Source organism: Eumetopias jubatus, unplaced genomic scaffold, assembly GCF_037043125.1.
Source record: "Eumetopias jubatus isolate StellerSeaLion01/CBP00866 unplaced genomic scaffold, mEumJub1_p1.0 scaffold_8, whole genome shotgun sequence".
Taxonomy (NCBI): domain Eukaryota; kingdom Metazoa; phylum Chordata; class Mammalia; order Carnivora; family Otariidae; genus Eumetopias; species Eumetopias jubatus.
In genome coordinates this window covers 136,484,574-136,509,334 of record NW_028274814.1, presented here as the reverse complement: position 1 = coordinate 136,509,334, position 24,761 = coordinate 136,484,574, and the positions used below count along the sequence as shown (strand labels likewise).

Here is a 24,761-nt window from a genome sequence, read left to right as displayed (position 1 = left end):
ATACTTTTGTCTGTCTCATTCGCTGCTATATCCCCAGCACCTAGAACAGAGCCTGGCAAGTGTAGGCACCGAGTAAGTATTTGTTGAATGAATGAGTGAGAGTATCGAAGAATGGATACCATCACTTAGCATCTGATACCAAAAAGCTGAAAGTATTGCTTACTTCAGTAAGGACCGCTGTGTTGTTCAGGCAGTCCTGGTGAGCAAAGCCAACCGCTGGTCTCGTCTGGAGTTGCAGGGAGGAGGCTGTCTGGGGCTGTGCTGGAGAGGAAGCATTAAGTGGTGTGCATTCCTGGAGCATGGCTTGTGCTGGGAACTAAGGCCGGATGGGTTGACTCCAGCCTGCCTGGGAATCTGCCACCAGTTTGCTGACTTTCCGAGCCTGGAAAGTAATGGTTGGACGGGCTTTCAGAGGCATGTCTGCTGATTGATGAGGGTCGTGCTAGGTCTGGTGTTGACTTGTTCCCAAAGCTGTCGGGCCAGCAGGCTTTCTCTAGGTGTATGGGGAAGGAGCGCTTTTATCCTCAGCACCCTACCAGTCGTCTCTCCCTCTGTCAGAGCTGCAGGAGCGGCCACTGGGGCTTGTCTGGGTCCTCACACGGCCACCGACCCTGCTCCAAGAGTCACTGGTGGAGGTCTGATTGTCAGTCAGGGTGACTTTATCGCACTTCTCCTAAGTCATCTGCTAGGACTGTGGTGACTACATAGAAGCAGTTAGCATTCTGGACACTAGATTTGGGAAGACTGAGACGAACAAGCATAGCTGAAAGTGTTCTTAGAAGGTTCTGGAAGGCCCTCCACACCCGAGACCCAAGAGTTCCCAGGGCTGACCAAGAAAACTGGTTCCACCAACTCCCTGAGTCTGCCATCAGTGTGCAAGCTGCTTTCCCTTATAACCTCGACGTGGACTGCCCCACCTCACCTGTGCTGTGAATCCAGGTCCAGAGTGAAGGGCTGGCAGTGACGACCCCCCTGATTGGTCAAAAGAAAATCCAAGTTATCACTGTCACCCTGAGTGCTTGCCCTAGGAAGTCAGCCTGGTTCGGCATGCCCCCCACACCACGCCATGGGCTGTCTTATTTACTATAGCGCCCAAGGCGAGGGGCACATTTTTGATGACCACTTGGAGCTGCCCGATTCCTATGGATGGGACTGACAGCCTCCATGGTCTGCTTCAGCAGGTATCATTTGTGTCCCTCGGAAGGGAATTCTGTCCGCAGATGGTTTGCAGATGGCATCGTTCACTGAGGGGTTGGGGGAGCCATGTACTTGGAACAGTCTAGTAGCCCCCCAGAACCATCAGCTGTGGTCCCAGGGGGCACTGATGAGCCAGACCCCATGTACCAGTTGGGATCCACTTCAGTGAAGCTGTAGGGGTATTGTCTGGGGTGTTGCTGTGAGAACTAGTCAGCTACATGGCAAGATAGCTGAATCCACCTTTCCCAGCGCGTGGGCATTCTCTTCTTCTATGTATTGCCCACAGAGAATGTCGTAATTAATAAGGTTTGTGTAACGTACTTTATACCAGCTTTCAATACCGATTTCCCCAGCAATAGCTTGGGGGACTGATGTTAAAGATTTAGGATGGTGGCCCTCGCTAGCAAGGCCTAGATCCAGGCCAGTTATCATTGGTGAGGGAAGCATAATAGAGCAGATCCGCAGCGTATAATCTTAAACGTGTAAGGTGGGAGAGCATGACCCGAAGAACCAAGAACAAAGGCCTGCGAAGGAGCATGTGCAAGTCAGTGGTTGCAAACATCAAGGAGAATTTATTCCAGTGGCCTTGGGTGAGAGCCGTCCCTATGTATCATCTTCTGCCTGTCCTGAGAATCTTGAGAAATAGTTGGTTTGTGTGCACTGACTGCTTCCGGGGGTTCTCTTGAGAACCCCAGTTCAAGATCTGTAAGTTGTGACTGCGTAGTAAGTTCTGAAAAATCCACTTCTGTGTTCCCAAAAGATATGGAGTAAAAAGACAGTGAAACTTCTGAGTGATTTATGAATAACCCTCCCAGGAAAAGGTGTCTGCATATTGCTAAATAAATAAGTTGGACTATCCCAAATAAGGAACACGGGATCTAGTAATATTTTAGCTCCTACGAGTGCTCCGTTTTTCCCAACAAGCGACTGCTTTAATTCATCCAGAAAGTAAATATGCTATTATAAGCACACAATTATAATCCATCAAATCCATTTGGAGATGCTCAAGGAGTCCTTTAGGGTTTGTTCTGGTTTTTACTCTTTACCCAGGATTCTGCTGACTGCAGGTGAGCCTTGAACTGCTCATCTCCTCTGCTGGCCTGGGAGAGTTTCTCACCTTCTCGTCTACCACCACAGCTGGTTTGTCCCCCCTGGGATGAGTTGTCATAAAGGAAACATTAGCCCATGCCCAAGTGAGGTGGTCTGGTGGGTCCCGGGGGCCATCCTGGTTTCACTGGGATACCATCCTCAGGGGGCTTGCAACGCGATTATTCCACTTGGCTCCTTCTCAGAGTAGGAAGGCAAACACAGTGTGTCTGCGATGGAATCCCCACGCCTTTTCCATGGATCCGTGTCTCTGTGCTGTCTGTCGGAAGTCCTTGCCTAGGGATCACGGTCAGAGCAGCCCATTTAGCGTGATGACCCAGGAGACATTGCCTCTGACTTCCATCCCTCGTACCGTGGTGTCTCGGTTACGGGCAGTAAACCTCTCTGTTTCCAGAGCATCACTAAGTTGAACACTACAGCTGTCAGTATACAGAGCTACCCTTGATCTTCAGCAACGGAACATGCCCTAGAGATGGCCACAGGTTTGGCCACTAGAGCCAACATGAGTCCCTTAGGACATTATTCCAGCCTGGATACTTCTTGTAAATCCAACCTAGTGTCATCTCTCCTCCTTTTGTTTTTTGTTTTTATTAACAGCTTCATTGAGATATAATTCACATGCCATACAAGTCCCCCATTTAGTGTGCAGTTCAGTGGTGTTTAGTATAATCACAGAACTGTACAACCCCAATGAATTTTAGAGCATTTTCATTACCCCAGAAAGAAACCCTATGCCCATAGCCGTCATTCCTCATTTTCCCTCAACCCCCAGCCCTAGGCAACCACCATCTACTTTTGTCTCCATGGATTCGCCTGTTCTGGACAATTGGCATAAGTGGAATCGTATAACATGGGGCCCTATTATTCCATGTAGTGTAATATGTTCAAGGTTCACCCACGTCATAGTGCGTGTCACTGCTTCATTTCTCTTGACAACCAAATTATATCCCGCCGTCTGCTTAGCCCACGTCTTGTTTATCCGCTCATCGGTTGACGGACGTGTAAGTTGTTTCCAGTTTGGGGCATGCCATGAAGAACGCTGCTGTGTCCGCATATGTTTTCAGTTTCCTCGGGTGTACGCCCAGGGGTGGAATTACTGGGTCGTGCGCCCATGCTGGGTTTAACTTTTGAGGACCCGCTAGCCTGTTTTCCAAAGAAGCTGCGCCATTGGAGGTCCCACCAGCAGTGTGTGAGGTTCCGATTTCAGCACGTCCTCAGCCACCCTTGCTGTTTCCTGACTTTTTGATTATGGCCATCCTGAGGAGGGAGGGGTGACATGGTTTCTCATTGTGGTTTTGATTTGTATTTCCCTGATGGCCAGGGGTGTTGAGTACCTTTCCATGCGCTTATTGAGTATTTGTAGATGTTCTTTCAAGAAATGTCTATTCAGATCCTTTGCCCATTTTTTTAATTGTATTATCTGTCTTTATTATTCGGTTATAAGAGTTCTTCCTATACTCTAGATATGACTTTCTTACCAGATACATGATTTGCAAGAGATATTCCCCATTCGGTGAGCTGTCTTTTCATTTTCTTGATGGTATCTTTTGAAGCCTAAAGGTTTTTAATTCTCATAAAGTCCAATTTATCCATTTTATTTCTTTGGCTGCTTGTGGTTTGGGTGTCATTTTTAAGAAACCACTGCCTAATACAGGGTCCCAAAGATTTACAGCTGTTTTCTTCTAAGAACTTTATAGCTTTAGCTCTTATACCTAGGTCTTCGATCCGTTTTGAATTAATTTGTATATGGTGTGAGACAGGGGTCCACCTTCATTCTTTTGCCTGTGGAAAACCCGTTGTCACAGTGCCATTTGTTGAAAAGACCGTTCTTTTTTTTTTTAAAGATTTTATTTATTTATTTGACAGAGAGGGACACAGCAAGAGAGGGAACACAAGCAGGGGGAGCGGGAGAGGGAGAAGCAGGCTTCCCGCCGAGCAGGGAGCCTGATGCGGGGCTCGATCCCAGGACCCTGGGATCATGACCTGAGCCGAAGGCAGACGCTTAACGACTGAGCCAGCCAGGCGCCCTGAAAAGACCATTCTTTTTCCCCGGTGAATTATCCTGCCATCTTCTTGAAATCAATTGGCCATAAATGTGTGGGTTTATTTCTGGGCTCTCTTTTCCATTGATCCGTTTGTCCTGATGCCCGTATCCCACTGTCTTGATTAATGTAGCTTTATAGTAAGTTTTTAAATCATGAAATGAGAGTCTTCCAACTTGGTTTTTTGTGTTCAAGATTGATCTGGCTATTCTTGAACTTACTTTGAGTTTCCATGTGAATTTTTGAAGTCTCTTCATTATTAAGATGCGTGCCATCAACCAACAGTACTGAGTCAGGACTTGGTATGGAATGTCCAAAAGATCTGTTTTGGATATGAGCACGTCTGAAGTACAGACACACAGAGATGAGTTTCTCTGTCAGGAAGGGGTAGGAGTTGCTCGGCGGTAATATGAGAAGGATAAAGGAACCAAATACCATAATTCGTTCAATGACAAGCAGAGAAAATACTGGGTGTTTTCAGTTCTCAGTGGGGGTCATCCTGCATGTGGTACCCTCAGATTAAAGGTGATTCTAGGGGGCGCCTGGGTGGCTCAGTTGGTTAAAGCGACTGCCTTCGGCTCGGGTCGTGATCCTGGAGTCCCGGGATCGAGTCCCGCATCGGCTTCCTGCTCAGCGGGGAGTCTGCTTCTCCCTCTGACCCTCTTCCCTCTCGTGCTTTCTCTCATTCTCTCTCTCTCTCAAATAAATAAATAAAATCTTTAAAAAAATAAAAATAAAAAAAATAATAAAGGTGATTCTAGGACGAGATCTGAAGATGCTCCAACTACGTTAGCCAAGGCATTGCCCTGAGGCAGGGAGGACAAGCCTTGGTCATGGATGTTTGCTATGTTGCTGAGCTTGTATCCTGAGAGCGTGGCCTAACTTTTGCATGTTCATACCAAAAAAAGAAAAAAGAAAAAAGAAAAATTTATGGCAGTCTGGACTCTTCCTGGGCCCTGTTCCATTTGTTCTGCTGATGTGGAAGCTTTGCCCCAGGGCTCCTGTTTTTGAATCATACGTAATATGTATATGAAGGCTCCTATCAGCTATAAATTGAATCATGCGTAGGAGAATTTTCTGGGACTTCTAAAAATAACCTCACAGATATATTTTAGGTGTATTTATTTGGAGACATATTTTAGCTGGCGGTTCCATTTGCAGAGGAGATTCTGCCCCACGACATGGGTAGGGGCTTTGACCCACGGAAGGGAGGGTTGCCTTCTGATAATGGCTCCCAAGGAGCAATTACAGGTTGGAACTTGGGAAAGGACCAAGGCTTGTTAGAGTGTCCACTGCCTCAGTGCTTTTAGTAAACCAGAGCAAATCAAGGTCATGGCCTCCCAGCCTTCTGCAACTTCCTGTCTGCGTTCAGGGCCGCCTCTTACTATCTTCATCCATATTCCCCACAACCAGGCATCCTTACTTTAAGGCAAACAGAATTTTTTTTTTTTTCACTTATCGCCAGTCAATTTGCCTTCCCTCTTGCTTCTTAGGTGACTTTAAACTTTTCTCTGGGCTTTGGTGTTCAGTGGTGGTGGAATTAATGGGTGTATATGGTGGGGTCAGAGATTTTGCCTACATGCAGCTCGTAAGCTAGCCTGCTGCTGTGTCCCAGGTGCCCTGGACGTCCCGGAACCCCGGGGCTAGAGACGAAGGACTTCAGTACTCAGCACAGCAACCAGCATAAAAAGCACATTTGTGTGGGTTCCCCCGCCCCGCCCCCAAGTCCCATTTGCCCCCTCGATGCCGTGCAGGTGGAGAACTTGCATCACAGCCGAGGGACACCCAGCCTGGGAAACTCACCACTTTTATGGCGAACAGAGCCGGGCTGCTCCTTATCTAGAAGGAGATGTTCCCTCATCCCTCGAAGCTGCTCGAGGCAAACATAACCCTGAGAAATGGTCTGGGGAAGGAGCTGCCAATGCTTTGCGTCCTTGGAGTCCCAGTGAAAGCCCCCCAGCGAGAGCCCCCACGCTCAGGGCTGGGATGGTTGCCTCTCCCAATGAGTGGCCCCCATTGGTACCAGAAAGCAATGTTGCTGTCCACCAGTAATCACTGACAATTCCCTTTAGGAATTTGGAGAAAGTCCAAGGAAGTGCCGGGGGCTTAGTCTCCCTTGGAAGTTTGTAGATGGTTGTCCTTCTGCTTCTCAACCAGCGGGAACATTGGTTCTTCCGGTGGCCCTTCTGTCCTGCATTATCTGCAGGTGGTTTTACTTGAAGATTCCTGATTCTTTGGGAACAGAGGACTTTCGGTCCTGTATTTACTTGGGGGCCAGCTGTTTTACCTGGAGGGCTGTGAGTTTGTTTTTATTTCTAGATTATTTACTTTCTAAGACTCCTTGAAACTGTCGAGCCACATGTTGAAGATGACCCACACTGGCAATTTCCCACTTCCATTTATTTTTCTGGCTGAGTCTCCTACTTCAGCCTGCTCACCCGAGCGACTCGACCATTGACAACAGCCTCTGAGGGGCACTTCCAGGGGCGTGCCCATTTCAGCCAGTTGTCACTGACCAGCCAGACGGGGATAAAACCAGTTCTGAGTTCCATGGCTATAGACCTGTCAGTCCTTTTAATCAAAAGATTAAAAAACGTCTGAGAGGGACACCTGGGTGGCTCAGTCGATTAAGTGTCTGCCTTCGGCTCCGGTCACGATCCCAGGATGCTGGGATCGAGTCCCGCATCGGGCTCCCTGCTCAGCAGGGCAGTCCGCTTCTCCGGCTGCCTGCCACTCCCTCTGCTTGTGCTCTTTCTTTCTCTCTCTGACAAATAAATAAATAAAATCTTTAAAATAAAATAAAATAAAAAATACATAAATAAAAAACACCCGCAAAACTCTGAAGAGCTTAGTTTGGGATATCTCCGGACACCTAATGGATGTGTCCAGCAGCTGCCCCAGAGAGGGACTCCCAGTGACCCTCACATGCTTAGAAGTCGGTCACTGCCAAGAAGCCCGAGTCACTTCCACCTGCTCCCTTACGCAGAGGAGCATGGACAGCTGCTCTGGAGAATCCAGCTGTGCCCTCTGGTCTGGGCCTGTGACGTGAGGCTTCTCACAGACAGCCTGGACTGGTCAGAGGGAGGAGCGAGCCAGCTCTCTGGGCCCGGCATCCCCACACGTCCAAGTACACGTGGACCCCGCCATCTCCCAGGCCCTTCCCACCAGGGTCTGGCCACGGGATGGGGATGTGGCAGAAGTCCCCCACTGGTCCACGCTCAGGGGCAGGGCCTCCAGAAGCCTCCACCCTGGCCCCCTCCAGCCCTCTCTTATGTCTTCCCCCTCCTCAGAGACGGGCAAGTGCCTTTCTCGGGCCAAGGCCTCCCCCTGGGCCCAGCTGTCCTGCAGCAAGGTGGGCGGCATGGAGAGCTGCTCCCTTTCCTGCCCAGCCCACTCACTCTTCGTGCCAGGTAACCTGAGGCCATCCCCGGGAAGGGATGAGGGAGTGGGTGGGGGGCTTCCTTCCCTGGGGTCCAGCCCCTCCTCCCTGCCGTTCTCCAGGAAAGAGCCCAATCTAGGAATGAGGCCGCCTGGCCCTGATCACTGAGAGATCCTGGCCCACCGTCTGGTTCCCTATGGGACACAGCATCCCTCTCCACAAGTGCAGTGGGCTCATTCCCTCCCAGCTGCTTACCCACAGCAGCCCTTCTGAGGCCTCCAGGATCTGAGGCCTCCATCTCACCCCTGGCCTCTCCGCAGACTCGGAAAACAGCTACAGCCTGAGCTGCGGCGTCCCGGGTCTCCAGGGCAAGATGCTGCCGAAGCGCAACAGCACCAGCTCCAGCACTGGGCCCAGCTGCTCAGGTAGCCGCCGGCCTGTCCGGGCTGCCTGCGCCCGGTGACCCCTGGACATTGCGTCCAGCCCTAGCCTGGGACGGGAGGGAGGGGCACTACCTAGGGAAGAACTTCCTGGCCTGGGGACCAGCCCAGCATGATCCCCGGTGCTGGCGAGCTGAGAGCAGGACTAGGACCTCTGGGCCACACGCTGGTGCTGCGGTGACTCTGATCTGCTAGGACTCTTCGGGTCTCAGACTCCGTTCCAGTGAAGTGAGTCACCTCCGCTGTGACCATGAGGTCCCAGAAGTCCTGTGCCCTGCGGGACCCGCCAGCCAGGTCCCCATCCGCACAGCGCAGCCGACTCCCCTGCCTGCAGGCGTGTCTTCAGCCACTTTTCCCATTCAGGAGGTTGAATCCAATGCCATGGGGACATCTGTGTGCATTTAATGCATACAGGACGTGATGCTGAGTGTCTGTGATTGTCGGTTCTTTATCCAAGCGGCTGGAATTTGCTCTTGGAAGGAATCAGCAGCTCAGGGCATGTGTCTTATTTCAAAGCCCCTTCCCTTCCTTGCTTCCCTCTCTCTTCTGTTCTGCCGCCTTTCCTAACAGCATGAGCCACGTGAACTGGGCAGTGCGGGGGGAGGTGGGAGGCCTGCCTTTCCTCCTCCACAGAAGACCCCCGACCGTGAGCCCCCCCACCCCGGCTTGAGCGTGGCCCCACCATCCATGCTCCCACCTTTTCCAGGCCGTGCAGGGAGAGGAATGAGGCAGCAGGGTCCCCCCAGCCCCAGCCCCCAGTGGATTGGTCCTGCTGGCCGCCCCCTCACACTAAGGCACTCCCTCTGTGGCCCCCCCGGCCCCACCACCTCCCTGCCCATGAGAGAGGCTGCCACCTGGGGGGATCTGGGCTTTCCCCAGGTGCGCCTGCCCCCATCAGGCAGAAGGCCCGCTTCAAGATCCGAGACGCCAAGTGCCACCTCCGGCCCCACAGCCGGGAGCCAGCAAAGGAGGCCCTGAGGCAGCTGCTGCTGGGTGAGTGGGCTGCCATGGTGCGAACCCACACAAGGGGCGGTGGGGGTCCCCGCGCCTGAGAGCTGGGAGCCCAGGGTCCAGCGGGGCTGGGTTTCCAAGGGCGGGGGGCCTCTCTTCGTCCTCACCATCATGGTCCCTGAGCCCCAGGAGCCAGGCCTGGAGCCCTGTAGACGGTGGTGGTGTCCCTTGGGAAGAAGGCCAGCATTGGAGTGGAAAATCTGGGCCCCCCAGCATCCCTGGGGCCCATCGTCCCTGCCTCACCCTGGGTTAGATGAGCTCCCCCACGGCAGGTGCTGTGTGCAGCCTGACTGTGTCCAGAAGGCCTCCCAGGGCTCACTCAGTGGCTCACTCTTGGAATGAGGGAGGCCAAGAAGGGTGTTCCAGGCTGGAGAGTAGCACGGGGAAATCTCGGTGAGAAGGGCCCAGGAGAAGCGCTTCCCAGCTCTGTTTCCACAAAGATTCCTGAACACCTTAGGATTCCTCCCCAAAGCTAACAGAGCGCAGCCCTCAAGCAGACCTAACCTGGGCTGAGCCCCACGGAGCTGAGCTTCCCCGGGGCGTCGCTAAGGAAATATGTGTGAGGGCCTCCGTATGCAGCAGTGTGATGGACTTGGAGGGCTGGTGCAGGGCCTGGCTCAGCCACAAACCCCTCATGAGACCTCGAGCCAGCCTGGCCTCCAGCCTCAGTTTCCCCCTCTGCACCACAGACTATTAGGCAAAGCAGGAGCCTTGCTGATGGTAACCTGTGCGCAGGGCTCTGTAGGACCCCGCTTCCTGCCCTGTGCCACCTTTGCCATGGCGGTCCCTTCTTTGTCCAGAAAACTGCCATCTGACCTTTGTGACCCTCAAATGTGACTCCTCCAAGAAGAGGCGCCGTGGCAAAAAGTCCCCATCCAAGGAGGTGACCCACATCACAGCAGAGTTCGAGGTGGAGACAAAGATGGAAGAGGCGTCAGGTGCGAGAGGCTGCGGAAGGCCTCAGGGAGGACAGGAGCCGGGGAGGGCCGGCAGGGGTGTGCCGGGCGTGAAGCTGGGCGACCACCTGAGCCACGGCTACTGGAGGTGGAGGCCAGCCAGGCAGTGGGGGAGCTGGGGGGTAGGGGTAGGTGCCGGGTAGCCCGGGATGGAAGAGGAGGCCCGGGGCTCAGGGGCCCACAGTGACAGCCACACGGCCTCTCTCCACCCTTCATGCCCTCGCTGGGGCCTGGAAGGGCTCGTGCCTATGGAGTTTCTGGAACAACTGAGCCAAGGGCCTATCTTTCCCAGGTTCCAGAAGGGGCCTGTAATGCTGGCTTGAGTTTCATCAGTGCTTTCCTCTTGGCTGTAAAAGAGTGCTGAGTTGTGACAGAGAAGTTTGAGATCTGTCAGCAGATTTGTGCTGTGTGTGCCCAGCTCCGGGCACTGTTGGAAAGAGGGGACCAGACCAGGTCCTTGTGCTGGCAGCACTCCCAGCCATGGGGACACAGACCCACATACAAACCACCCGGTGCTGAGGGAGACGCTAGGTGGTGGGGGCGTGAGAGCAAACAGGACCTGGAGCTGAGAGGTCTCCCCAAGAGAGGGGCTCAGGAAGTCTTCCCAGAAGACTGATTTGAATCAGGACTAAAATCAAAGTTCACCAAGTGGGGGAGGTTGGAGGAGGTGGCAGGGAATGACCTTCAGGCAGAGGGAATGCAGTAGGCAAGGGCACAGAGATCAGAGGGAATGGGATGTGCTCAGGAGGCGGTGAGCCGGACAGGGTGGCTAGAAAGCAGAGTTCACAGTGGGTGTCGGAGGCCTGGGGGTGAGGCCTGGCAAGGCAGGCAGGGGCCCCACCACAAGGGGCCTTGGGTCCAAGGCCAGAGAGCTGGGCATTCTGGGAATCGTGGCAGCCCCGAGGGTGTTGAGTGGCAGGGAGGAGTGTCCGTGCGTGAGCTGTGTCCTGGGGAGGTGATGCGTTGCCATGGCGGAGGCCCGGTTTCTCCTCCGATCCGCGGCGTGGCCTTGAGCGGGTCATACCTCTTGGACCCTCAGTCTCCTCATCTGTCAGATGGACGCCACAATGGTGCCTCGGCCCCCGGCTGCCACATGAACGTGCTGGGGGCCGAGGCCTGGTGGAGGTGGAAGCTCGGGGAAGGGGCCGCTCCCAGGGGGTTGTGAGTCACCGTCCCTCCCACCCCTGCAGACACCTGTGAGGCGGACTGCATGCGGAAGCGCGCCGAGCAGAGCCTGCAGGCCGCCATCAAGACTCTGCGGAAGTCCATCGGCCGGCAGCACTTCTCCGTCCAGGTCGCAGGCACAGAGTACGCGATGGCCCAGTGGCCGGCCAAGGCCCTGGAGGGCCAGGGGGCGTGCGTCACAGGCCAGGTGTTACAGGACGGGAAATGCGGTGCGTCCCTGCCCGTGGCCACTGGGATGCCCACTCGGCAAACCTTCTCTGCCCTGCCTTCCACGGGGGGCCTGGGTCAGCAGACACACTGGGAGGGGACAGCGAGACAGAAGCCTGCCAGAGAGAAGCAGTCCCATGCTCATCATTATGGCTGTCATTTGAAGAGCACTCCCCTGGTGCCAGGCTCTGGGCAAAGCATTTGCTGGGCAAACATTTGCACGCACGACCCTCACCACAATCCTGAGGACGGGTGGGACAGGGAGAGCGCAGGGCAGCACGGCCACAGCGGAGAGGCAGGAGGGGCAGGGGGACTAGTCTGTGTGGCTAGAGAGGGCCTCCCAGCCGAGGCAGCGTGGGAGCTGAGGGCAGAGGAGGAGCCGAGCGAAGATGCATGCGAGGCTGAGGGCCACCCAGGGCTACAGCACAGGCTGCCGGGAAGCAGGGGAGGCCAGGCGCACGGCAGGAGCTCGGAGAGGGCAGCCAGCCAGGGTCCAGGCCCGGGAGGCAGGGGACTTGACCAGAGCCCCAGGAGCTGGCCTGTTGAGAGGGGATGGGTCTAGACACAGCTGCAGGAGAGTGGACAGAGCCCTTGTTCTGCTGGGCTTCACGTTTCCCGGGGAAAGAAGGCAGCCAGTGAGCAAGCAAGCGCACCCACAGGCCAGGGGAGGCAGCCGCCTTGCGGGCCTCGTGGGCAGCGGTGCTACTCTGGTGCCGTGGAAACCACAGGATGGTTCCAAGCAGAGGAGCAGGGAAGGGAGGCCAAGCGGGAGTCGGTGGAGCCTTGAACGGGGAGTGGGGGGCTGGCAGCAGGACAAGAAGGAACGAGACCGATTGAGAGAGCACTTTGGAGGGGCTTCGAGGGCAGCCCCCAAGGGCCGCGGGGCAGAGGTGGCATCATTTTCTGATCTGGGGAACCTGGGGAAGACGCGGCTGGTGGCGACGGAGTGTTCTGTCTGTATTTGCTAGCTCAGACACACGTGAGTCATCCCTGTGAAGACGTTGAATGGTTAGGGTGGTTGGAGCCACAAATCTGGGGCACAGAGCATAGGCCGGGCCAGAGAGATAAACTAGGGATCACTGGAGAAGAGGCGGGATTTAGGGGTGTGGGGGGGGAAGGAAGGACTCTGGCTCGAGCGATAGAGTGAGCATGGCAGGAGGGCAGGGGCCTTCGTGATGTCATCCTTTTCTCTCTTTTTTTAAGATTTTATTTATTTGAGAGAGAGAGCACACACGAGGAAGGGGAGGGGGAGGGGCCGAGGGAGAAGCAGGCTTCCCACTGAGCAGGGAACCCGCGGCGGGATCCGATCCCAGGAGCCCGGGGTCACGACCTGAGCGGAAGGCAGACACTTTGACTGAGCCACCCAGGCGCTCCCTTCTTCTATTTTTAATAGCTTATTCTGAAATCATTTCAAACATTGGGAAATATGGCCAGGCAGAACAAGGAACTTCCATGGTTTCTTCACCCAGGTGCCCCCGTGTGCTGCCTCGAGCAGGTCCAGCCCGCGCGGTCCAGCCCAGTTCCCCCCTGTCCTGCACGTTCAGGGTCCTGTCTCTCCTTCCTTCAGTGTGGAGCAGTCCCTCGCTCTTTCCCTGCGTCTCCTGTCCTCCTGCTGTAGGATGACCCTCACGGGGCCGCATCCCACGTGTCCGTGACGGTCTCAGCAGGAAACCGCGCTGGCCGCCTGCTCTTCAGCGCCCCCGTCAGGAGGCACAGGATACTGACCCAGGCCTCCCCTTCTGCAATTGAGGATTTGCTGGGGATGTAATTCTGAATTTATACCAACATCCTGCTCCCCATCAGACACCCTCCCCGCCAGCAGCACTCAGTGACAACTCCCAAAGCAGCCACGTCTCCCATGGTTGCGGGACGGTATCCTCTATTCCTGCCAGCCCTGGTCCCTGTGTATTAGTTAGCATTCTCCTGTCAGGAACCTTTCCCTTCCCCCTCACTTACGGATGCCTCTGCGCATCTACATGTCCGTGTATTTATATCACTGCGGACTCAGAGACTCCTCTGTTCTTCACCGGGTTGTAATCCAAGCCTGGGATTACTTAGTTCAGTGCTCAGATCATCCCCAGTGTAGCCAGTAAAGTTCCCCGTCAGACCGGTTCCCCCATCCTTTGGACACACCCCACGCCCCCATCACTCGCTGAGGATTCTCGGGCACCAAACCTGTACTTTCCCTGCCCCAGCCTTCGCAATCAGTCAGGAACCCCTGGACCCCTAGAGGAGGAAGATATGCAGATGCCAAAGCTGGGGTCCTCGCTGCTACTGGAGTGTCCTTGCTTCCAGGTTCTCTCATTGGACAGACCTAGAAAGTATGGGTGTATATCGGACATGGGTGTATATGTGTATTTCCATAGCTATAGATGGGTACCTAGGGGTGTGTGTGTGTGCGTGTGTGTGTGTTTGGAAAACCATGCGTTCACACCAATCCCTCCAATTCAATAGCTCAGAGTTCTTTCTAACCTCCCCTCTTTCCATGTTTCTAAATTTCTTCTCCAGAGAAACATGCGGCTCCCTCTCTCGTTTCCTTGGTCAGTCTTCTTACTCATCAGTTTGCTATATGCAGCCGACCACACCAGCCTGGACGACCCTCAGCCACCAGGCCTCCCTGCCCCCACCTCTGTCACTCCCCCCCCCCCCCCGCACCACCCCCATGTCCCCAGATGGCCGCTACACCCGACAGGGAAGGAAAAAGGAGGGTAGGAGAGCTGGGTTTGGACAAAATGCCCGTAGGATGGCCGGGAAACGGTTAGTACGCAGGCCGAGAGGTCAGGGCTGGAGGGCAGGATGCAGAGCAGAGAGAGAACGAAGGGCTGAGCAGGAGTGGCCAGCACGGGGCAGGAGACCAGGGTCAGGCCTCCGGGCTCTTCACAGATGGCTGCTGTCTTGTTCCTACCGCCAGCTCTCCTTTGAGCCACAGGGACGAGGGATGTGCTCTATCTGGGAGGACAGAGCCTGGGTCTGAGGTACCAGGAGACAGACCACCTGGGCACCACTCCCCACCCCTGCCACCGGCAATCTCTCCACTTTGCCTCTGCAGTGGCCTGCGGGCCTGGCACCTACTTCAGCGGAGAGCCTGGCCAGTGTGTGCCATGCGCGCCGGGGTCCTACCAGGATGGGGACGGCCAACTCAGCTGCACGCCATGCCCCAGCAGCGACGGGCTCGGCCTGGCTGGTGCCCGCAACGTATCCGAATGTGGAGGCGAGTGCGGGTCCCCCCTGGAGGGCGGGGCTGGGGGTTGCGGTGGGGGGAGGGTCCGGGGGCACCTCGTGTCTCTACTGAGGTCCCCGAAGCAAAGGCCCAGTCCCTGGTGATACTCTGTAAAGCTCCCTGCCGTGTGCAGAGCCTGGCATGACTTCAGGCTGCTACGCTCACAGAGGGCACTGGTGCCCTGGAGGATCTGTGTGCCAGCAAGCACTGGGCTGTGCCTAGTGCACCCGAGAACAGCAGCATGCAGTTTGGAAAGGACTTTACAGTTTATAAACACTTGGTCATTTACGGGCAACTTACTGTCTATAATGGAGGTATGTAGTGCCTTACAGTTGACCAAATATGTTACATGGTTTCGAGCACCGCATCATTATCAAAAGGCTTTATGGAGGGTCCCATATACTTGGCAAGAACTGTTCTCTACATGAAGAACTTTACAGTTTGCCCTATTGATGGTTTGGAAAGCCCTTTTTCAGTTTACCAGCACAACTTGGTTTGCAAAGAGCTTTTACATTTACCACCTCACTTAACCACATCTGTGATACGGGCTCACACTCCCCCCCATCAGCCTCCCTTCTCCGGCCCTCATGGGGACCACCCAAGACAATGGGTGGGGAAAGGTGTGCCTGCGAGGGTGGGTGGGTAGGATCCCTAGGGCAGTGGAGACCACCAGCCAGCTTTCTCTGGGGTACAGAAGAGGTCGGAGCCCAGCCCTGAGTCCCTGCGGGCTAGCTGGCTGTGCCCTCCACGAGTGTGGTCTCTGCCCTTAGTGGGGCCGGTGACTGAGAGCAGAGAGCAGCCACTGGTGGGAGCAGAGAATTCAGGGTCTGGGCCAAGAGGGCCCTCAACCCACCCCTCACTCGATGCCAAAGCACCCTCTGCATCCCAACTTAATGCTGGGTGTGCTGTCCCCTCCCTTTTTCTCAGCCAGGCCCTCAGGGACCTCACAGACTCCCCTCCCTCTGCCCTGGCCTAGCCCTGCAGACAGACAAGGCCGGTCAGCCTGGACCCCACTTCCTCATGTGGAAGGCACAGTGTGGCCTGCCCCCTGGGGGGAGCCCCTCCGACCTCTCCCCTCCACGTGTGGGGTCCACACTTCCCAGCTTAACAGCAAAGCCCCTTGCTCTTCAACCCATAGCCCTTCTTGCTAGTGGGAGAGGTGAAGCCACGCCTGGCCAAGGCCCCATAGTGCCTGAGCTGTTGGCAGCACCGGACTGGGTGGGGGTGGGCCTTGTGCAGCCCAGGCCCCTTCCCCAAGTCCCCCCTCCCCCCCAGCCGTGGTCCCCTTCCGCCAGGGCAGGTGAGGGTTGAGAACAGGGTCTGGACCGAGGCGCCCCCCGCCCCATCAACCTGAGCCATGACCTCTGACTTTCAGGCCAGTGCTCCCCAGGCTTCTTCTCCCCGGATGGCTTCAGGCCCTGCCAGGCCTGCCCGGTGGGCACGTACCAGCCTGAGCCTGGGCGCACAGGGTGCTTCCCCTGCGGAGGGGGGCTGCTCACCAAGCACGAGGGCACAGTCTCCTTCCAAGACTGTGAGGCCAAAGGTGAGTCGGCAGGGCTGTGCAGGGACGTTTTCCCTCAACACCTCTCATTTCCCGGGTGGCAGATCTCCAAGGGCAGAGGGGCAGCCCAGGGCTGCCGACAGTGGACACGGTGACCAGCACCGTGCCACAGGCCGCCAGGACAGGGACAGCGGGTTTCCACACAAGCCCACCCGAGGGTCTCAGATGGGAGAGCCAGGCAGGCACAGTGGTTACAGACGGGAGCCCTGAGCCTGACTCACAGGAAAGTTTTGGGGGGTGGAGGGGGTGAAGAAATGCAGGGCGGGCAGGGGCAGTGGCGCGAGGTCAGACGTCTCACCTTACCTGGAGACCCTCCCTTCAGGGCCGTGGGGGTCCTGCTATCTAGCCGCACCTTCCCCTCCATGGTCACCGAGTCCCCCTGATGAGCCTGCCTCCTGCCCTGCCAAGGGCCTCTTCCCACCCACTGACCCTGATATTCTTGGGAACAGACAGAATCCTCCCTTCTAGAAGAGAAAACTCCATCTGCCCTCCAGTTCCTGCCAGGATTTCTCCTCCTTACTCTGAACCTTGTAGAAAGAGTGTCTGGACGCCACTTCCTCTCCCTCCACCCTCTCCCAAACCCCACTACTCAGCCTCTCACCGCACTGCCCCCCATCATTGCTCCCATCAAGGCTGGAGCCAAATCGGTTCCCAGCTGGCACCTCCCACAGCCCCGTGGCCCCAGGCCCCACCCAGTCTCACCCACCCACCCCTCACCTGCTAGTGCTGGGGTCCCCGGCCTGGGCACTCACTCTGGAACCTGGAAAGAAAGAGCATCCAGTTGACCCCACTTTCTGTCCCCAGCCCCACCTCTGTCCTGAACAAGATGCTACACCCTCCTTGCCAGGGGACAGACGCGGTCATATCTAGCAACCCACCTGTCACCCCACGTGGCCAGAGCCCCTCATCTCTGCCGCAAAGTGCCCCCCGCCCCGGCTCACACCAGCTCTGTCCCGCCAGGTGCCCAAGGAGAACTTGGAGTGCCCCCGAGTGCTCTCTCTCTGACCTCACATCCAGTCTGTCCGCAGCCCCAGCCAGCAGCTCTGAGCAATGAGCTCTCAGCGCCCCATTCCTGCCCCCTGAGCCAGGCTACCTGTCCCCCTGCCGCTCCCCCACCCCATCCCCTCCCCAGAGCATCAGACAGGACCATGCAGTGGCTCCAGGTGCCCTCCTCCCTCAGCGCAAAGCCTAGCATGACCCCCTGGCCCCAGGAGCTCGTCCCCGTGGCCTGTGGCCTCCCCTCTGGCCACACCCAGCACGCGCACGGCCCACTCCGGGCCCAGCTTGGCCACTACCTCCGCCCAGATGGCCTCCCAGACAGCTCCACACTACTCAAGCCTCCACTCAAGATCCCTGCGCCCCTTGAGCAGCCCATGCCTGGCCTTACAACATCTCATGCCCCGTTTATTGCCCCCCAACACACGCACCTCAGGGGCGGGCCTCGGTCTGCGGGGCTCACTGCCCAGCTCCCGGCGGCCCACCACACTCCGCACAGCTGTGGACAGGGCCAGGACTGCGTGCGGGTGATGGGAGGCCACTGGGTGGTAAAGAAGGGCCTTGACCTCGGCACCAAGACAGACCTCAAGGGCAGGGAGGCGCCAGGGAGAATGCCCCCTGCCCTTTCCCACCTGCCCCCCCACCCCGGCCCACAGTGCACTGCTCCCCGGGCCACCACTACAACACCACCATCCACCGGTGCATCCGCTGCCCCGTGGGCACCTACCAGCCCGAGTTTGGCCAGAACCACTGCATCACCTGCCCAGGCAACACCAGCACGGACTTCGATGGCTCCACCAACGTCACACACTGCAAAAGTAGGTGCAGCTCTCCCCGCAGCCAGGGGGCTGGGAACATGGGGGTGGGCTTGTCGGGGACGGGGTGAGCCCTCACCCCACATGGTGTCCACAGGACCCCGGGGACTCCGCCCGGGGGTCGGAGCCTAGCACATCCGCACGTCTGCTCAGGGTGATGCCCGCACCCCTGTGCCCAGCGGGCTCTGCTCGAGGCTCCGGGTCTGTGGAGGGGAAAGGCAGGCCCACACCGGGGGGTCTGTGGGGCAGCGGCTGAGGGCCAGGCCGTGCTGCTCGGAAGGCACGCATGGCTGGGCTGCCAAGTGGACACAAACCAGCCCGGGGGTCAGGAAGCAAGCGGGAAGTGTGGACAGGTGTGGAGGCGCCGGAGGAAGACCAGAGGCCTCCTCATGTCTGTGAGAAGCTCAGTTTAGCCAAAAGAAATGTGGGCAGCATAAGACAATTTGGGAAACAGATAGCCCAGGCCGTCATTTAGCAGTCATCTGGGCATAACAGACTTTACTTTAGATATTTTTAATTCCTTTTTCGGAGTCCTCTGGGACAGATTTTCTGGTGTTGTACCCTTCCCCTAATCAATTTCTGGCCAGTTACCCCTTTCCTGGGCTGCTGGTCATGTCTGGGACAGCCCAAAGGGCCATGAAGGGTCTTAATCCTAGAGCTGGGAGCTGGGAGCTGCCCACTTCCCCGGGGGCATCCCCTGGGGCTCGTGGCCTCTGGGGACAAAAGAGCAGGCACAGTGGTGGGGCTCCACAGAGACAGGGTTTTAAATGTCCTCGTGAATAAAAGTGGAGAAAGCAAATAGGAGGGAAGCTTCTGGAAGGTAAGGTAAACATGAAATGCTTCCCAGAAATTTTGATGTTAAGTGTTTTATAAATGAAAAGGTGTAAGAAAATTATGTACATTTAGTATTTCCGTTCCGTTCTCTTTGCAGACCTAAGGTGTAAGGGTGAGGGTAGGAGCATTTAGCTCATAAAGATGTCACGTTTGGCCTCTTGAGGATTACGAAGCTTAGCTACCAAAGGAAAGAAAGGGAAGCATGTCTCTTTTTCCTCACTGTGCTGCCTGTGTGTCCCCGAGCCTTCCTGCTTGGTGTGGAGGGCGACCACACCGGCACCTGGCGGACGCTGAGCGTGGAGTGCGTGGAGGGAAAGAGGGGGTGGCGTTCCACTGAGTGGGGGGCTTTCATGCGGGCCACCTGCAGGAGCAGGGCTGGCAGGGGAGCTGGCACCGGGTGGGCCGGCCCCAGGGCGCCGCCCCCCCCACCACCAGGAAGATGACCCTGTGAGATGAGCGGCCCAGGGCCAAGCTGGCCGGGGGGCGGGGGGACCCTGGGTGGAGGTGGGCCGCGGGGCCGTCGAGGGCCCGCCCTCCACGTCCCCCGTGCAGCCGGCCTGAGCAGGCCCGTGGGGCCCCGGTGCCCACAGACCAGCACTGCGGCGGCGAGCTCGGCGACTACACAGGCTACATCGAGTCCCCCAACTACCCCGGCGACTATCCGGCCAACGCCGAGTGCGTGTGGCACATCTCGCCGCCCCCCAAGCGCAGGATCCTCATCGTGGTCCCCGAGATCTTCCTGCCCGTTGAGGACGAGTGTGGCGACGTCCTGGTCATGAGGAAGAGCGGTATGCACGGGTCAAGGCAGGGCAGCAGAGGGGCTGCCCAGGGTCACCCGTGGGGCGGGTTCGCAGCCCACCTCTGTCTGACCCAAAGGGCTCCGTGCCAGGGTGTGGCGAGTGTGGGGTGCACCCTTAGCGTGGAAGCCAGGGCCGGTCTGGTCTGGTCTCCATGCGGACCACAAGCTAGTCTCATCCCGGGGCTCCTGCCTGTCCTGCCATGCCACCCAGGGTGAGGCCCCAGGAGCGACCCCTGCTGCCCACCTCCTGCTACCTCTGAGGCTCGGGGGCACACGCACAAGATGCCCCAGGGTCAGACAGCCTGTCCCTTCCCCTCTGGGAGTTCCAGCCTCCTGGCCTGTCACCCCTGTCCAGGGGCCAAGAGCAGCGGGCCGCGGCCCTCAGCAGTGGGTGAGGACAAGTGTGTGCCCAGATGGCCACAGCAGCGAGAAAGGCGGGAAAGCCCCTGAGCCCCCCAGGAACCAGGTTGAGTCCCTAACAGCATGTGCGCAGGCCAGGACCCCTCCGGGCTGCTGTCAGGTCACAGTGCCCCCAGGGAGCACGCCGCAAGTCCGAACGTCAGGGAAGAAGGAGGCGGATGCACGCGGACGCAGAACACTCCCGCCCACTTGGGTCTGGAATGTGTGTGAGGCACAGAGACTAAGCGGAGGAGAGGCGATTGAGCGAGTTTCTCTCCACTCTATTCCCTTTGTTCTTTGTTACCATATGCGAGCCTCTCCCACTCCCTGTCTCTGATAAGCCAGGAAGCCTGAGGCCAGAAAGGGGAGGGAGCCTGCCCAGGATGCCACAGCCGGTCAGAGCCCAGCCGGAGACCATCTTCCCCGCCTCCTCTGTCACCAGCCTCCCGAGTCCCCAACATCCTCCCCTCCACTGTCTGCCCACAGGGTTGAGCTCTAGGGGGTCAGCTTCTCCCGCCTCCAGGGCATCTCAGGAAGGCTCCCCAGGGAGCAGTGAGGAGGTGGGGCACCCTTTGGACAGCCCCATGCACCCCAAGGTCAGCACGCTCACCCTTGTTCATCTGCTCATAGGGAGAGGGGACTTCCCAAATGGGGTCCCCCACCCCAGGCCTGGCTTGTGCTGGGTGTGGGCATGAGCCCTATCCTGGAGGAGCAGTTGGCTGGAGAAAGACAGTGACAACTCAGCAGAGAGGAGCAGTGACAAAGGGTTCACCAGGGCAGAGCAGGAACATGGTAGTGCGAGGACGGAGCGGTCGGGGAGGCTTCCTGGAGGAGGAGACACAGAAACCTGCTCTGCAGGCTGAGTAGGAACTGGGGTTGAAGGTGGGGACTGGCATCTGGGGCAGAGACTAGAGCTGGACTGTTTGGGGGACTGGGCATGGGAGCTGGGCGGCTGACCAGGTGGGGGAAAGCACGTGGCCTGAGGAAGGAGCACAGGGGCCAGGTGCAGGGATGTGGGTCAGCCAGCCGCTCAGCCCCCCTGCTCTGTCCCCAGCATCACCCGCATCTATCACCACCTATGAGACCTGCCAGACCTATGAGAGGCCCATCGCCTTCACCTCCCGCTCCCGGAAGCTCTGGATCCAGTTCAAATCCAATGAAGGCAACAGCGGCAAAGGATTCCAAGTGCCCTATGTCACCTATGACGGTCAGTGTGGCTGCACTGTGTCTGGCCCTGCAGACCCAGAGGCAACAAACACATATGGGGTGGGGAGTGGTGCAGATGAGGGAGCCATGAGTGGTGTCTGTGGCCTTCAGCGTGACGTACTGCCCAAGCAGGGTTTTGAGGGTTGACTAGGAGTTTCTAGCTAGCCAAACCTCGAGGTCAATTTGGGTGGAGGATACAGGTTTGGAGGCAGAACTGCCTCTGGCCAAGGTCTGAAGTCTGAATGTGGAGCAGGGGAAGGCAGAGGCTGAAGGTGAGGGGGAAGCAGGCAGGGTGTGGCACCTTCACCTTCCTTCCTTCCCTGCTGGTGGGTTTCACAGAGGACTACCAGCAGTTGATAGAAGATATCGTTCGCGATGGACGGCTCTACGCCTCGGAGAATCACCAGGAAATTTTAAAAGTGAGTGAACTTCCTTATGGCAAAGGGTCCATGTGATCCCAGGATGGTGACCTGTGATGATCCAGGGCATCTGTCCTTGCAGACCAGGAGGGCCGAGACAAGCTCCCTGGTGGCGTCTAGCCCAGGACCTGGTGACTGGTCTTTGGGCTCCTCACCAGCTGCCAGCCTCACTTCCCTCATCTGTGAAACATGGTGGGAGCTTAAAATCAGTAGAATCCGCCCCCACCTTTGGGACTGCCTGCCTCGTCATCTTCCTCGTGGCCTTAAGAAGCAGAGCCACCTTGTCATCGAGGGGCACTGTGTCTGTCACGCGGCAGGCACTGGCCAGCTCAGGGCCCCGACCCAGGGATTTGCTCGGGCTCTGGGGGTCTGGCCCTGGCTCGGCATCTGGGAAGATAGCACTCCCAGCCTGGGAGCTGAGGTGGGCGGGGCTAGAGCAGGGTTGGGTCCCCTGGCTGTCACGTCCCAAGTGGGTGGTCCTGGGCAAGCCCTCTGAGAAACCAGGGGTGGCTCGCCGAGTGTGGGTCTTCCAGCCCCGGGGCTGGCACAGTCCTGCACACAGTAGGCAGTTTGTAAGCAGAGAGCTTCCCCCCCAATGCTACTGCACCAGGAGCAGAGCTGGAGATTCTAGAGCCCGTCTGTGTAGTGGGAACCGGAAGGTCGTGCTGGCCTCTCCATCGGTCCATCCTGCAGACAATGCCGGCTCCCCTCCTTGCCCCTCCCCTGCCGCCCTGGCCCTCTGCGCACGGCTCCACCCTGCAGCCAGGAGCATCTTTGCAGAACTAGAAGTGTTTCCATCACTTAGGACAAAAACCTTGGCCCTCGAGGCCCGGCCAGGGATGGCCCCCACCTGCCTCTGAAGCTGTTCAGCTTCTCTCCCTCTCCCTCTGCCCCTCCCCCAATCATGTGGGCTCTCTCTAAATATATAAATAAATCTTTAAAAAAAAAAAAATCAAGGGCGCCTGGGTGGCTCGGTTGGTTAGGCGACTGCCTTCGGCTCAGGTCATGATCCTGGAGTCCCGGGATCGAGTCCCACATCGGGCTCCCTGCTCAGCAGGGAGTCTGCTTCTCCCTCTGACCCTCTTCCCTCTCGTGCTCTCTATCTCTCATTCTCTCTCTCTCTCTCAAATAAATAAATAAAACCTTTTTTAAAAAAATCAAAAAACAGGGGCGCCTGGGTGGCTCAGTTGGTTAAGCGACTGCCTTCGGCTCAGGTCATGATCCTGGAGTCCCGGGATCGAGTCCCGCATCGGGCTCCCTGCTCGGCAGGGAGTCTGCTTCTCCCTCTGACCCTCTTCCTTCTCGTGCTTTCTATCTCTCATTCTCTCTCTCAAATAAATAAATAAAATCTTTAAAAAAAAAAAAAAAACAGGGCTCCTGGTTGGCTCAGTCGGTTAAGCGTCTGCCTTCGGCTCAGGTCATGACCCCGGAGTCCTGGGATCGAAACTCGCGTTGGGCTCCCTGCTCTGCGGGGAGCCTGCTTCTCCCTCTCCCTCTGCCTGCCGCTCCCCCTGCTTGTGCTCTCTATCTCTCTGTCAAATAAATAAATAAAATCTTTTTTAAAAAATCAAAAAACAATTCATGGGGAAGAGAGTCTGTGGGGCCTTCCCCCCCTTCCTTGCAGACACCCCACAGGCCCCTCCAGGGCCCCAGATACTGAAGAGGCCCGCAGCCCCGGCCTCCTGCGCGGCCTCACCCCCCACCTCACCGTGTCTTGCAGGACAAGAAGCTCATCAAGGCCCTCTTTGATGTGTTGGCGCATCCCCAGAACTACTTCAAGTACACAGCCCAGGAGTCCAAGGAGATGTTCCCGCGGTCCTTCATCAAACTGCTGCGCTCCAAAGTGTCCCGATTCCTGCGGCCCTACAAATAATGCCCTGCTCGGGGATGGCGGGTGTCCCGACGGGGAGGGGAGCGTGCCTTCCCTCCACAGGAGAGGCTAGAAGGCGGCTCCGCGGGCCTCCACACTCTGCCTTGGGGAGCCACCACGGCGTCTGCCCTTCGGAAACACGGACCAGCCCGTGGGGGTGAGACCACGTCCAGGCCGAGACCCCGGCCCGCCGCACTCCTCGGATGGCCCCACTGGGAAAACACTGCGGCTTTTCTCCCTCGCTCCCTCTGCCTGTTCGATTCCAGGACAGCAGCCTCTCCTGAGCGGCACTAGAGGACCCACCCGGGGCCAGGACACCCTGTGCACAGCCAGGTCCTGGGCAGAGAGCACATTTGGGGGGGGGGGGTGGCACGTGGCCTTACCTGACGCCTCAGGAGGGGGGAGGCGTGGCTGCCTCTGTCCCCAGGCAAGCTCTGGGAGGCATCATCTGAGACAGGAGGCCAGGCTGCAGGGGGAGGGGTGTGGGAAGGCGTCTGCGGAGCTTTGATAAGCCAGTGTCTGCACCTGCAAGGCATCCACACCCCACCCCACTCCTCCGGCCACGGGCCCGGGACACAGGCGCCATGTGGTGAGGCTCTAAGGATTCTGTGGTGGGACAGAAAAGAGCTGCTAGCGGAGGAAACTGTAGATTTGTGCTTTCCCTTGATAGAGCATCTAATTAAGTACTATATATATATATAACTATAAATATAAATATAATATACTTCTATTTGTGGGTATTTTAGGAAAATCCTCTTTAGTAACTATAAATATGAAATGCAACCCCGCCTCTTCCCTCACAGGCTGTTGCCAGCATCCCTGAGTGATTAACCGCCCCGCCAGGTGCTTGCCACCGGTTTATGTGAGGCCGGGAGCCTGCAGGATGGGGAGAAGGCAGGCTGGTTCTGGACACACTCTGGAATACACATTCTTGGGGAACTAGGCTCTGATGCTTTGCTGGAGTGTTGCCCTCAGATAGAATGTGGTAGAAGGCAGTTTCCCCGTGGGCCCTTTCCTGTGGGTCCAGGGGCCCAGCAGTAAACTTCGAAAGGGGCCTGTGCTGACCCTGAGGCCATGACCTTGGGGTCTGTGCCGTGGCCTCGTGCCACAGGGAAACA

General features: G+C 57.2%; 1 protein-coding gene and 1 long non-coding RNA gene across 4 annotated transcripts in view; one reads left to right on the top strand and one right to left on the bottom strand.

Annotated features, from left to right (window-relative positions):
* Window positions 1-23,733, top strand: part of SCUBE1 (signal peptide, CUB domain and EGF like domain containing 1) — a 138,906-nt gene extending 115,173 nt beyond the window's left edge. For both annotated transcript variants that reach the window (XM_028115512.2, XM_028115511.2), the window contains 12 exons: window positions 7,637-7,756; window positions 8,046-8,150; window positions 9,045-9,158; window positions 9,977-10,114; window positions 11,323-11,526; window positions 14,574-14,735; window positions 16,120-16,287; window positions 17,958-18,119; window positions 19,541-19,738; window positions 21,203-21,355; window positions 21,694-21,773; window positions 23,494-23,733. In XM_028115512.2, the coding sequence (XP_027971313.1) occupies window positions 7,637-7,756; window positions 8,046-8,150; window positions 9,045-9,158; window positions 9,977-10,114; window positions 11,323-11,526; window positions 14,574-14,735; window positions 16,120-16,287; window positions 17,958-18,119; window positions 19,541-19,738; window positions 21,203-21,355; window positions 21,694-21,773; window positions 23,494-23,646 (1,757 nt within the window). In that variant the 3' untranslated portion in view covers window positions 23,647-23,733. The remainder of the gene's footprint in view (window positions 1-7,636; window positions 7,757-8,045; window positions 8,151-9,044; window positions 9,159-9,976; window positions 10,115-11,322; window positions 11,527-14,573; window positions 14,736-16,119; window positions 16,288-17,957; window positions 18,120-19,540; window positions 19,739-21,202; window positions 21,356-21,693; window positions 21,774-23,493) is intronic.
* LOC114218418 (uncharacterized) lies at window positions 13,706-24,113 on the bottom strand. 2 transcript variants are annotated; one of them, XR_003611196.2, is made up of 4 exons: window positions 24,027-24,113; window positions 20,759-20,973; window positions 17,023-17,065; window positions 13,706-13,838 (listed from the first exon to the last, which is right to left on the bottom strand). It is a non-coding gene; the product is annotated as an uncharacterized LOC114218418 (long non-coding RNA). The 2 variants fall into 2 exon arrangements; XR_015768786.1 differs by lacking the exon at window positions 24,027-24,113 and adding an exon at window positions 23,482-23,933 and having other exon boundaries at window positions 20,759-21,953.
* Window positions 24,114-24,761: the final 648 nt, after the last annotated feature.